Source organism: Sus scrofa, chromosome 9, assembly GCF_054392235.1.
Source record: "Sus scrofa isolate SSC_HxYL_T2T_F1_AM1 chromosome 9, Sscrofa_HxYL_maternal_Yorkshire_Landrace_v2.0, whole genome shotgun sequence".
Taxonomy (NCBI): domain Eukaryota; kingdom Metazoa; phylum Chordata; class Mammalia; order Artiodactyla; family Suidae; genus Sus; species Sus scrofa.
This window is the reverse complement of record NC_139391.1, coordinates 50,233,828-50,247,741: the sequence shown is the minus strand read 5'-3', so window position 1 is coordinate 50,247,741 and position 13,914 is coordinate 50,233,828. Positions and strand designations below refer to the sequence as shown.

General features: G+C 49.7%; 2 protein-coding genes across 4 annotated transcripts in view; both read left to right on the top strand.

The window, feature by feature from the left end:
• The first annotated feature begins 8,691 nt into the window (after positions 1-8,691).
• On the top strand, positions 8,692-9,822 carry LOC146399899 (uncharacterized). Its single transcript, XM_084976414.1, has 2 exons — positions 8,692-9,010; positions 9,541-9,822. Exons 1-2 carry the CDS (start codon positions 8,696-8,698, stop codon positions 9,820-9,822), a joined length of 597 nt encoding a protein of 198 aa, XP_084832540.1. The 5' UTR covers positions 8,692-8,695.
• Positions 9,535-13,914, top strand: part of CLMP (CXADR like membrane protein) — a 103,379-nt gene continuing 98,999 nt past the window's right edge. For 2 of the 3 annotated variants that reach the window (XR_014815480.1, XM_084976387.1), the window contains exons 1-2: positions 9,535-9,664; positions 9,768-9,880. Coding sequence is in view for 1 of the 3 variants with exons in the window: in XM_084976387.1 (XP_084832513.1) it covers positions 9,853-9,880 (28 nt within the window). In the remaining 2 variants the exon portion in view is untranslated. Of the gene's footprint in view, positions 9,881-13,914 lie in introns of all 3 variants that reach the window. The other variant, XR_014815479.1, reaches the window with a different exon arrangement.

The following is a 13,914-nucleotide window of genomic DNA, read 5'->3' as shown; positions in this document are numbered from 1 at the left end:
GAAAGCACTTGAAAAACTTGCACAAATCTATGACTTGCCCTTAGGGATAATGAGCCAAAGCACTGACGCTCCTCACAGGAATTTCATTTATCTTCACTATGAGTGAGCATCAGTTATTTGATGCACATTGGACAAGGTGCATAACTAGAATGTGTGCGTTTGCACAACACACACGAGTGTGCGTCTACATGGATGAAGGTACAGAGTTTCAGGAAGGACTAGATGGCCTAAGGGATTGATGGACTCTCTTCCCAAACAACTCTAGGATCTTAGGTCATCAGTTCATGACTGTGAGCTTCTTTCTTTATTATCTACCCCTGCCCACTTCAGAGGGATGAGTTGTATCTTTCACGGACTTTGAAGGAAATGCTGCTTGTGCACCAGACGTAATTGTATCTGACCATGTCCAGAGTTGTAATTAACCTCACCTGGTAAGAACCTTTGGATTCCCTATGACGTGGTTCAGGATAGTGGTGAGATTGAGACTGGGAATCATGTCAGGATCTCCCATCCTTGGTGTCAAGTCCTATCCACCTCAAACGCCACCTCCTCCATGAAGTAGCCCCTGATCACTTCACTCAGGAAGAAATATTTTAAATTTGATAGCATAGAAAGGCCTATGCCTTTCTTTTTCCTTTTTTTTTTCTTTTTCTTTTTTTGTCTTTTTGCCATTTCTTGGGCCGCTCCTGCGGATCGTGGAGGTTCCCAGGCTAGGGGTCGAATTGGAGCCGCCAGCCTATGCCAGAGCCACAGTGGCACCAGATCCGAGCTGCGTCTGCGACCCCCACCACAGCTCATGGCAATGCCGGATCCTTAACCCACTAGCAAGGCCAGGGATCGAACCCGCAACTTCATGGTTCCTAGTTGGATTCACTAACCACTGAGCCACGACGGGAACTCCAGGCCTATGCCTTCTTAAGCCAAAGTCTATGCTTTATCTTGGGCTCATGGTTATTTAAGAGTATATAATATATCTCTCCTTGAAATTGGATGCCCCTTAGAAGGAAAACCCCATTTTGGTTTGCACAGAGTATAAATCAAATGTTCACCAAAAGCTCCCCAGCAAACTTCTCCTACGCCTGACTCATTGGCTAGACCTGTGTCACATGGCCTTCCCTGGTGCAAGGGAGGCTGGGAAGGTGCTTTGATTTTTTTCAGCCTCTGTGGTGGAGCTGTGTAGGGAATGGGGCTAGGAACCAGTGAACAGGCTTGGCCAGCCCTGAGTTTGTGCTTGGCACGCCCTCAGTGAAATCAGAGGGGAAGGCCCCACCCTGAGTCTTATGTCCCAGTCTGTATCTTTCCCATACTGTCCTGTGTCTGTCATGGCTACACACTAAACACTCTTGGATTCATTGTTTCCATACTCCAGCTGAGAAACAGGGAGACAGAAAAGAATGACCCATTTAAATAGGTCACGCCCATTCTTACAATTCCCCTCTCCCCTTCTTTCTTACGACCATACCCGTGGTGTACTGGAGATCCTGGGCTAGGGGTCAAATCAAAGCTGCAGCTGCCAGCCTATGCCACAGCCACAGCAATGCCAGATTCAAGCCACATCTGCAACCTACACCACAGCGCACAGCAAGGCTGGATCCCTAACCCACAGAGCAAGGCCAGGGATGGAACCTGTATGCTCAAGGACACTATGTTGGTTCTTAACCCTCTGAGCCACAATGGAACTCCCTCATTCCTACAATTTATATTCCTAATCATACTTCCCTCACGTTCATAAAGAACTTAACATTTTATAACATTCCAGCATCCCTGTTTTCTTCAGATGAAAAGCTGAGACTCAGAGATTAAATGATTCATTCGTTCAAGGTAACTCAATGAAGTGCCAGTGCCAGGAAGGGCTCAGTCCTGTTCTGATGTCATACCTCAGTCTCTGTCCACCACTCTCCACGGCCTCTCAGACAGTGGTTTCAGGCCACAGCTATCGTAAACCTCACTCTGCCTCCTGGGAACCATGTAGTCAGGCGGGATGCAGGACAACATAAGACAGTGGCCTGAGTTTGTGTCACCCATTTGTGCATGTGTGGTGGTTGGGAAGGTGGGGTATGTTTCTCATTCCCTGCCAGCATCTCAGCTTCACCACTGCAGACACCAGTCTTGTCACTGAGCAGCTGCAAACAGCTGCTGACATGTCCCAGAATCTCGGTCTACAAAAATATGAGTTCCTCCTGGGACACCAGTGGTATAATCAGGCTTTGGATATATTGTCTTCAGATTCTTATTTTTTGGCTGCACTCATGGCATGGGGAAGTTCCAAGGTTAGGAATCAAACTCAAGCCACTGCAGTGACAATGCCGGATCCTTAACCCACTGCACCACAAAGGAACTCCTAGCCTCCGTTTTTGATGGCTTCGACAGCCTCATCCATTACCAGAAAAAAAAAATCCTAGCTCTTTCCAGGGCCCTGTCACACCTGTTTCTGCCAGCAGACACCATGGAGTTTTCTGTTCTCATTCCTGACCTCTTAGGAAGAGGCAGAGCCACTCTGTGTGATAAGCGTCCACACTGCTGCAAGGAGGATGGGCTCGTCTCTAGGCAACTGGTCTCAAGCTTGGCTCTGACTCTAACTTGAATGTGACCCTGAAATAGCATGTCCCTGGCCGGGTCTCAATCAGCAAAGTGAGGAAGTTAGACTAAAGGGAACTCCAAAGACCCATCCAGCTTGATGGCAGAGACAGCAGCTGCACGGAGGTGGAACTAATGCAGGCTCACAGCTGGAACACTTCCGTTAGGGCTGAATGAATGGAAAGTACAGGGGAGCTCATACTAGCTGGGAAGATAGGAACTATTTCTGCCTTCTGGTTTGGCCGTTTGTGTTTTCTGCCATTGCTTACATGTTACAGAGGAAAACATGCTGCTGGATTCTCAGGAAAATCACCGCAGTCTCTGGCTGCAGAATGAAGCCAGGTATGAGTCTGCGCATCTGCCTCGTTTGTGTTGAGAACAGGTCGGCAGGGGATGGTGGCAAGAGCACTGAACAAGGCATCAGACTAGGGTTCTCATCATTTCTGTGCCACCAACTGGCTGTGTAGCTTTGAACAAGTTGCTGCTCCTCTCTGAGCTTGAGTTCTTTTCAGTAAAATAAGGACATTGGATCAGATACTTTTGATAAACTTCTCAATCAAAAGATCTGAAATTTAGTGCTTCATCTTATCCCTCTCATGTAGCTTCCTTAGGACAACTTGTCTTGTGGTCAATTCTGAGCATTATTAACCATAGAAAAACCTTCTGATTTTCACCTCAACTTAGAGATAGGCAGTGATATGAGGGAGAAAGCCCAGAAATCCTTTTACTACTCCTTTTTGCTGTGTATTTCCTAGGAAGGCACTAGACTCCCATTCACCCTTAGAGGAAGGAGATGCTCTCTGTCCTTCTTCAGAGGTGAAAGCAGCCCCCAGCAGACCCAGTTACAAATCACACCCTGGAGTCATGCGTTTTTGCATTAATTGAGGGGGAACAGAGAGGAAGCTGAGGTGTGCTGAGCCCCAGGGTACCTTGTGCTAGGTGCTTTCTCTACATACTCCCGCCTAATCTTCCCAACAACCACATGAGAACTCTTACAGATGAGGTAATGGAGTCTGAGGGAGGTTTAAAAACTCGCCCGAGTTAGACACAATAAGGAGAGTAGCAGGAATTCAAAATCAGCCTGTCTTCCTCCAAGCCTGACCTGCGCACCTCTAAGGGTGTCACTTTAGCAGAAATTGCAAGTGGGTTGTGGGAGGAGCTGGGAAACCCTGGATCAAGCTGACCTCAAGAGGAAGGTGGCATATAGGACACAGACTCTGACTGCCACTTCTTAGGCTCAGCAGCTCCATAAACCTTCTCTGCTTTTCATCTGCCTCTTGACTCTCCCACTGGCCTCTGAAAACCCCATGGGGGTCTAGGGACAGATCTATGCATCCTGGGTCTGGGCAGGCAGATGGAAGCAGAGGTCATTTGTTCAATAACAAATGCCCAACAGGAAACCTGAGTCCCCAAAAAATCGCTGCCTCTTCAGCTGACCACACAGATCAAAGCTGGGGACTGTCATCTTGGGGAGTGGGATAGAGCAGGGCTCAGCATTCTCACCTCTTCTTCGCCTCCCCCTTCTTCACCTTCCCCCTACCCCCAGGCCTTCTGGGGGAGAACAGTCGTTCCATCCACCCCAGCCCCTGTGAGCACACGGGGTTCCTCAGACACAGCCTCAGGAAGAGGCAACCAGGCAAAACCCCGACAGCCAGCTGGGGCCTCTTAATGTCCAGCTCTACAGAGAACCAGCGCCCTGACTAGCCAAGGCAGGCAGTGTCCTTGTGGGGCAGGAAAGAATATATGACAATAACCTTGTTTTCTTAGAAAAAGGAAATGAGACCGAACGTGGCTCTTCTTTACGGCAGGGAATGAAACCCTATGAGCTCCCCTGAAGTTTTACTCGGAACACGTATTTACCGAGTCTCGCACGTGTTATCACTATGCTGAGCACCTTCGTCACAATCTCACTTCTTTGTAGCAGCATCAGGAAAAGAAGAAGCCTCCAGGACATCAAGGGAACTATACTAAGCCACTAAGAACCCAGCCTGTCTGCTTTTAAGATCACCGCTCCTTTCATTGTCCAGCAGTGCCTGTCCTAAGTGTCCTCAGGAGCCTGTCCTCCTCGAGAGAACGGGCACAGGGAGGTACCAGAAGTCAAAGGGATGAAAAGACATGGTCCGTGGTTCCCAGGTGTCCTGTGAGAAGAGACAGCAGCCTAGATCTCCCTCCCCTCCTGCTCAGGGCAGCTTCCTTGACATCCCCTACGTTGGGTAATGGCCCTGCCATCAGCTCCATTGCACTCTGCACTTCCACTTTCAGAGTATTCCTCACCGGCTTGGTGATTCCTTATTTGTTGTCATCTTCCTTGACCCACCATATGCTCCTGGAGAGCAAGGACAACTTTTGCTTTGTTCACCATTGCCCACTCAGTGCTTGGCACAAAGATTTAGTGAATTATTGATTCAAAGAAAAAGTGGTTGGATGGATGGATGAATGAATGGATAGATGTGGTTTATCATCCCCTCCAAGGAATCATGTCTCAAGTTAAATTGATCTTTCCCTTCCTGACAAGTTAACTTGACTTCCTGGTTTGTGTTACCATCAGAAGACAGCGATGAGGGCTCCCGCTGTGGCGCCGTGGGTTAGTGATCTGGCTTGTCTCTACAAAGGCACCAGTTCAATCCCGGGCCCAGGGCACTGGGTTAAGGATCCCATGTTGCAGCAGCTGAGGTGTAGCTCACAGCTCTGGCTCGGATTTGATCTCCAGCCCGGAACTTTCATGCTGCAAGGCAGCCAAAAAAGAAAGAAAGAAAGAAGAAGAAAAAAAAAAGGCAGTGAGGGTTTTCAGTCTTCTAACTTTAAATCCTGGCTCAATCATTTACTAACCAAGGAATGATATACAATTTATTTAGTCTCCAAACCTTAGTGTCCTCATTGTAATGTGGTATTGTGAGGACTACTGATGACACTTGTAAATCCTTGGAATATACTAGAAGGTCTGTAACTAGCAACTTGAAGCTCAGCATCTAGAATAACACATTCGATCAGTTATACTCATCCTCTGTGCCTCTTGTCCTCCACTCCCTCTCCCACTCACAATGATCTTCAGATATCTAACCCTTCCTCCCAAATATCTTCTATGTTTCAACACCCTCACCTCATCTCCTCATCTAATGCAGTAGCTTCTAATCAACTGAAGCCTCTGCTTCAGTTTCCCTTCCAATACTTCATGCACACACCCCTGATGGTTCTAGAATTCCCATAGAGAAGAGGCTTAGGGCGACTGTCTTTGGCTCCTCACAGAGTGGGGAGGATCAGGGACTTGTCTCCAAGCTGCATAAGCACATCCCTTCACAAAATGTTGAGAAAATGTCAGTTGTTCACATTAGAGCGTGAAGGTAGGGAACTTGATGGCTAGGAATGGGAACTATAGCTCTCTACCCTTGGCCAGCCCCTGTGGGGTCACCTCTGGGCAGGGCTGCTGATTTTTTTTTTTTTTTTTTTTTTTGTCTTTTTGCCATTTTCTTGGGCCGCTCCTGCAGCACATGGAGGTTCCCAGACTAGGGGTCGAATCGGAGCTGTAGCCCCTGGCCTATGCCAGAGTCACAGCAACACGGGATCCTAGCTGCATCTGTGACCTACACCACAGCTCACAGCAAGGCCGGATCCTTAACCCACTGAGCAAGGCCAGGGATCGAACCCGCAACCTCGTGGTTCCTAGTCGGATTCGTTAACCACTGAGCCACGACGGGAACTCCAGGGCTGCTGATTTATATCTCTTAAAATATGGTTCTCATCAAGGTCCTTTCCACTAAAATTTTTTCACTCAATCTGGAGAAGGTGCAGAACAAGTTCCAGGATCCTTTGCCTCACACTCAGGGCTCGTCCTCATGTCACTGCCAGCTGGCCTTTCCCAAGCATCTTATGCCAACACCAATTTTTCATTTCATGGATTTCATTCCATTCAGTGCCCCCTGAATACACCACAGCTATTCCTAATTCCATGTCTTTGTCCCAGAGTGCCCCTCCCCCACATCAGTCCTCTGATGCACCCACCCCCACCCCATCCGCTCATCTAGTGAAGTTCTTTCCATCCCCCAAGGCCTGGCTCAAGAAGTGCTCTTCCACCGAACCTTCCCTTCGAAACCACCCTGGCCTACAGTGCTCCCCCCCCCCATATCTTGGAATTCCCAGTGTTTCCTATTGTCAGGATAATTTATTCTGGCCCTTAACTACATAACTTTCCTGTTTGTTGTGGAAACATTTCGTATATTGATGTTTTCTCTCTCAGTGGACTGAGAGGTCCATTTAGGGTAAGGACTGCCATGTACCTCTTTGGATCCCCATGGCACAAGCCCAATCAGCATGGACACAGCCTAGATAGGTGATGTGTTTCTGAGTTACAGAGCCATCCATCCCTGGGGAAGCACTCTGCTCTTTAGGCTCACAGAGGAGAGGCTTAGAGTTCAGGGAAGGTCCTCCCCAGGGACCCGAGGACTCTCCCCAAGGAGTATGTGCCAAATATATACTGGCTCTAACACTTTAGACCCAGGGAAACTGATCTCAGGCGAAATCATAAGAAATCGGCCTTTCTTATGCTACTGGCTAACGACTTGGAGCTGAAGCCGCCTTGTTATCTTCAGCCTGAGCAATGTGGTTTTAAACACACACCTGTCTACACTCACATGCATCTGTCTTCATGTGCATACCAGTCCTCACACAAAACGTGGGGTCGCCAGGCTCATGAGAAAGGCTGCCAGCAGTGGAGGAGTAGAGATGGGGCTTAAAACTTTTACAAAAATATCTCCTTTAGAAACAAAGAAAAAGAAGAAATCTGGGTGAATAGTATCCAAGAATTCTTTGTACTATTTTTTGCAGCTTTTCTGTAAGTCTGAAAATATACCAAAATATTAAATAAAATTTTAAGATAGACATAACAAAAAATCACTTTATACCTTCTACTTTCTTCAGTCTTTAAGAGAATTAACATTCATATATGCATTATAGGTAGGAATATTTCATTTCTCCTATTACACAAGAAGTATAAAATAGAAAACAAAAGTGTTCATAGACTTTTAAAATATTTTAATAGAAAAATAATATATTAGAATATTAATATTGGAATAAGAATTCCCAATGTAGCACAGTGAGTTAAGGATCCGACGTTGCCTCGGCTGTGGCATAGTTTGCAACTGTGGCTCAGATCCAGTCCCTGGCCTGGGAACTTTCATATGCCATGGGTGCAGCTGAAAAAAAAAAAAAAAGGATATTAATATTGAAATAGAAGACTTTTAGTATTTTGTGATCTGGAGCAAGATATTTAACCTCTCTAGGTTATAACTTCCTTACGTTTAAAATGGAATATGAATTGCTTATCCCTTAGCATTATCATAAGAATTCACAAAAAGGTAAATATTAGATAATTAATGATTCCTGGGCCATAGTTGGTGCCAAGATATACTAGATCCAAATGTTTAGAAAATGTCAATAACCAAGTTCTGTTCCTAAAAAAGCATCTGGCCCAGACTAGGTGCATAATAAGTAGCTATTGAAGAAGGGGGGGGGGGTAAAGGAGAAGGGAAAAAAAAATGCCAGAATTCTAATTCTAATTCAAAAGCCACTCTAACAGTTAGTCCCAAAGCCCTTCTGAATGACCTGGTGAGAGGACCATAACCTCTCCAGGTCTCTGCTGTCCTCACCTATAAAACCGAGTTGGTTTCATTACCAGGAAGGATAGGACTATATACCTCCTGGTCTCTAAGGCCCCTGAAGAAAGGACTGGAAAAACAGGGTTGAAAGTGTGATGAGCAGCGTGTCAGGCCGGGGGGGGGGGGGGGGGGGGGGGGGGGGGGGTTCATCTCCACTAGACCCAGGGCAGGCTCTGCTGGGGGAAGCTCCCCACAAAGGCTCCAGTGACACCCTCCAGGGACACCCAGAGTCTGGCGACCAGAGAGTGCTGGTCCAGGCTGTCTCAGAGCCCCAGGACAGTTGAGAGGTGACCGTGGCTGTCCCTGCCCTTTCCTTCTCTAGTCCCCTCCAGCCTCCAAGCTGCAGGGTCTTGGTGGCAAAGCCTCAGAGCCCAATCCGAGTGCGCACGAGGCGGGCCTCCTTGGCTGGGGTCCTTCCCACGCAGGAGGAAATTCTGCGCCCTCTGCCTTCTTTTCTAAAGGGAGTGATGCCCATTTTGCCCAGGGCCATTTGCAGTGCTGTTTGCTCCAGGTTTGCTAACGGACCCATTTCCGTCGAGCTCCGGACCCTACTTCCCCGAGGCGATGGCTCGCTCTGCTCTGCTGGATCCGAGAGTGGGCTCTGTGATTACCGCCCAGAAAGAGCGAGGGCGAGAGCTAAAGGCCAAGGAGAAGGCTGTGCAACCCAAACGGGCAGTGAAGTCTGGAGCGCCCGACCAGACCTGCAGCTTGACAGCCCCAACTGTCACTTCCAGGCTGCACTGTCTCACCGCGGGTCTGGAGTTTCATCCCGACAAAACCTGGTAGGGACAGCGGAGGAGAGGAGAAAAGAGGCGCTAGGAAGGAAGGGAGAGGAGGGAGGAGGTGAGGAAGGAGAGGCAGGAAGAATGCAAATACTAGAGAAACGGAGAGAGGAGATGCAAGAGGGAGAAAGCGCAGATGTGTGCGAAACGGAAGCAGTGTGTGTGTGTGAGCGAGCAAAGGATGCGAGAAAGAAGTGGAGAGAAGCACTGAGTGAGGACGGAGACCGAGGACACTGACAAGGCCTCATCTTCGCCCGTGGCCCAAGTGTCCCCGGTTCCCTCCTACTGATTCGATCCCATAACGAGCGCCGGGCGCGACCCCCGGCCTCCGCGCGGCCGCACCCCTCTCCTCCCTCCGGCGGCCGGCGGAGCCCCGCGGGCCCGACCCCCGCCGCTGCCGGGCGCCGGGAGGGAGGGAGCAGCGAGCGAGCGAGGGAGGGAGGGGCTGCCGGTGGGAGGCAACCATGTGGTTCCAGCTCACTCTATTTTTTTCCCCCTCTCTTTCTTCACTCCTTTTTCTTTCCAAACAGGGAAAAGTGTTCCTCGAAGCAGTAGCGTCTTTCTGCCTCGCCTATTCGCGGCTAACGCGGGTCCCGGCTCCGGTCCAGGCGCAAGCTGCCAGGGGCGAGGGTTGGAAGCCCCTCTGCGCCGGGCGTGGGGACCCCGGAGCCGGACGCGGGGCGTGGGGCGCGGGGCGGCTCCCGCGCCGGCACATGGCTGCAGCCGCCCCGCGCGCACCCCGGGGCTCCGCGCCCAGCTCGCCGAAGGTCCGTCCACTGCGTCCCGCCGCCCCGGAGCCAGGCAGCGGCTGAGCGGGGAGGCGCCCGCGCCCGGGGATCGGGATGACCCTCCTCGTCCTGCTCGGGCTAGGTGAGTGCCTGGGGGAGGCGGGAGGGCCGAGGGCCCCGGGCACATACTGTCCCGCGCCCGGGCCGCGACGCGAGCTCCGAAGGGTTGTCCCCCCCGGCTCCCGGAGGGAGCCGCACTCCTCTGTCCCTGCCTGCCGGCCACGCAGGAGCACATCTGGCAGCGGAGGGCCGCCCAGTCGGCCATCGAAAACGTCTCGCACATCTGGGCCCCGGAGCAGGCTTGGGGGTGGAGGGGTTTCCTGGTCGAGTTTGACCGAACACCGCGAGGTGTGGAGGGTCCTTTTGGGGGTGGTGTTTAGTTTCAGGAGTATCTGGAGAAACTGGAGAGTCGGGGGAGGGAAGGTTTATTGGGGAATTTTTGTGCCAGGTTCCTGAGGGTGGGGGGAGTTTTTTCTTTTCAAACAGGCGCCTGGAGGGCCCAGATTAGAAACAGATGTGTTGGAGGGTAAACGAAGGGGAGCGAGGAAGAGAGCGGGAGAGGAAAGCAGGAGAGGGGAAAGGGCTGAGCACCAGGAGAACCAAGAAGGTGCAGAGAGCCTGGGAGGGAAGAAGAGGAAAGGGCTCCGAGGGAGCGAGAAAAGAGGAGGAGGGCGTGAGGCAGAACCGCAAGACTCAAGGAGGAAAATGGAGCAGAGAGGCGGGGCAGAGGAACACAGATTCTAGAGCCCCCGAAGTGCTGCCCTGCGTGTCCCTTCTGGGTGCCACCCAGGCAGGACTCCTGAGGCCTCAGCGGCCCTAAGGCACAGAGTCACTCGGGTTAGAAGCAGGCAGGTTGATAGGACAGGGCAGGACAGCGCCCATCAAGGATGTGAGGGCAAGAGCTGACCAGAGTGAGGGTGGCAGGGCAGGGAGGGCCAGCTGGGGGACTAAGGAAAAGTCGTGGTGGTCCCAGGGCGATGGAGCTACACCTGGAGCTAGGACCAAAAGTGAGCCAGAGTTCAGGAAAACAAAGAGCTGCGGGTGTGGCAGAGTGATGCTGCCCTGGAGACCAGGCCAGGAGAGAACTAGTCCTGGTTTTGAACTGCCTAGCTGGGTGACCTCGGACACTTAACTCACTACCCAAGCATTCCGTTCCCTTAGCTCCAAAACAAGCAAACTAGGTGGTTCCTGGATTCATTCTAGCTCTGAGAACCTAAAACACCAGAATTTTGATGGGGGCCTGATGGAGAGAAACTCCCCCCCAAAAAAAACAAAAATGAAGAGGCTCTGGAATCACCCTGAAATGTCTAGAGCTCTTTGAAACCTTAGAAACCACCTAGGCCATATGCCTGCCTGCCGAGGCCAGCCTCAGGCCAATAATAACCCATCACCCTGGTGAGAGGAATAAAAGAGGTGGATTTACCTAAACTATTACTCAAGTAGGGCAGGTGAGGAGGCACTATTTTCTAAGCTCTTTTAAATACTAGCCAAGCATTGTAGTACCACTGCTCAGCACAGCTGGTATATCTGGATGGCACCTTTGTTACTTTTTACTGGCCTTACCCCTAAGCTACAAATCACCAGATGCCAGTAGACTCAAAGGTCGGAACAGCCTTATTAAAGGCAGCTGAAACTTGTTAAGTACTTGTTCTGCTGAGCACATTATATGGGCTAGCTTGTTATTTATTCTTCACACCAACCCTACTGGCCACCCACTATTACTATCCGCATTTTTCAGATGAAGAAATTGAGCTGTTAAGAGGTCAGGTCATTTGCTTAAAGCTATAAGCTCCTAATTAGCAGAGATAAGATCTGGATGTAGGTTGTTTGCCTCCAGAGATGGTTCACTAAACCCGCCACACCATGTATACAGCCTTCCCCCACAGCAGAAGAACTTTTAAAGATGTTCTGTGCAGTGAAATCCACTTCAGTCCTCTTCGTGAGGCCTGGGATGTCAGCGTGATCCTGCCCAGTGGGACGGGAGCTGGAGAAGGGAAACAAAACTTATTAGAGTGTTTGAGTATCGCTCTATCCCAGCCCCCTTGGGGTACAGTTTCTGGGGGAAAGTGACGTCAGCCCACATGGTCAGTTGAAATCAGCTGGCTTTGATGATGGTCAGCCTCTTAGCTCATGAGAAAGTAGAAGGGACCAAGATTTGATTTGAAAGATGTCATTGAGTCCCTGGCCCCTCTTTACTGAGTGCCTCTGATGTGTAATCACTCCTCTGGTGAGAAATCATTTGTTGGGTTGCTGCTCTGTCCTTCTCATAGAAGCTGTCTCCCACAACTTCTTTTTTTTTTGGGGGGGGGGTCCTGTCTGTCTTTATAATATTGTCATAAACCAAAGGCCATGTAGAAAAGTGGACCACTGGCTTAGATTTCTGCATAACTGGGTGTTCATCTCCTTTTTACCTAAGAGTAGGATGTTCACCTGCAATAAAGCTTTTGCCACATCGACACCTTTGTCAGACATACTCAGCCTCATGACATTGCAACTCTCAGATGAAAATAAACTGTCCAAGTAAGAAGTCAGAGAGGAGAGGAGCTGCAGGGTCAGGACAAGAGGCAGGGCAGGAGACCTGAGATGAGGCTGGTGAGCCAGAGACCAGCATCCGAGGGGAGCAACACTGAAGGAACGGATGCCCCTGCGTGGGTCAGCAGCCCCTGGGCAACCCTCCTGGGAGCTGGATTAGCCTCCTTTGCAAAGTGGTTCTGAGCCATGGGGAGTCTGAGTGGGCACTCCAGCAAAGCCAGAAAGAACCCTCAGAGTTGCCTGAATCCAAAAGTCATCTCCTGGCCCCTGACAAGAACAGTTCCAGGATTGCTTCTGGTCACTGCTGGCATGATTTCTAGCCTCTTTTTTTCTTGAGATGACCCAATATTGAAGGGGAGTTGTCAGGGCTAAGCGTTCATAGTCCGAACAAGGATGGGCCAGTTGACTCCTAGCCTTCTGGACCCTCCACTGAGTGAAATCAAAGTCCTGCTTCTCTGATGCAGATGAACAAGAAATACTCTGAACTTCATGGAAGAGAAAGAAGGGTGACTTCATGGGCTCCCCCAGCCCCTTCTCTGACACCACTCCTCCCCCTCCCCTGATGCTCAGGTCTCATTTTCCCATCCGCACTCTTCCTAGACTTCTGCAATAGCTGCCAGGAGGTCTCCTGCCCAAGCTCTCTGCTCTGTCCTACACACTGCTACCCCAGGAACCTTGTGAAACAGCTGATATAAGGCAAAGAATTTGGATTAGGAATCTAGCAAGCTCTCTTGTCTATAAAATGGGGGTGGAATTGAATTCAAATGTTCCCTGTTTCCATTATCTTATTCTGCTCTTCCATAAACCTATAGTAGTTTCCATTGCCTATAATTTCAAATACAGACTTCATTCTCATATTAAAGATTCTACAAAATATCACTCACAACTCCCCTCCTCCTTGCCCCCAGACAACTCTCCAGGAAACCTGGATTACTTCCTGTATTGTTTCTAGGTCCCATGCTTCTTTCTGATCCTATGCTTTTTTTTTTTTTTAAGTGATAATCCTTCCACAAAAAATGCCCTCTTACTCTTCACTGCAGATTTTTGACCCCGCGGATCAAAATCCTGTTCACCCTCCAAGTCTCACCTCAAATACCACTTCCTCCATACATCTGTCCATGATTTCACCAACAAAATATACTCTCTTCCTTTCTTTTGCGTCCCAGTAGCATTTCTATTATGCTATGTTGTATTATAGTGATCTGAGCGCTTATCTAACACCCCAATTAAAGTGTGAGCTCCATGCCTCATTCATCTGTGTAACACTTTCAATACCTTGCAGAAGCTAAAGGCTGGTGAACTCTTTGCTATGATAATTGGACTTTTGGAGTTCTCATCCTGGCTCAGCTGGTTGAGAACCTGACTAGTATCCTTGAGGATACGGGTTTGATTTCTGGCCTCATTCAGTGGGTTAAGGATCCACTGTTGCCACAAGCTGTGGTGGTGTTCACAGATGTGGCTCGGATCTGGCATTGCTGTAGCTTTGGTACAGGCTGACAGCTGCAGCTCCGATTTAGATCCCTAGCTTGGGAACTTCCATGTGCCACTGGTGTGGCCCTAAAAAGAAAGAAAGAAAAAAAAAAA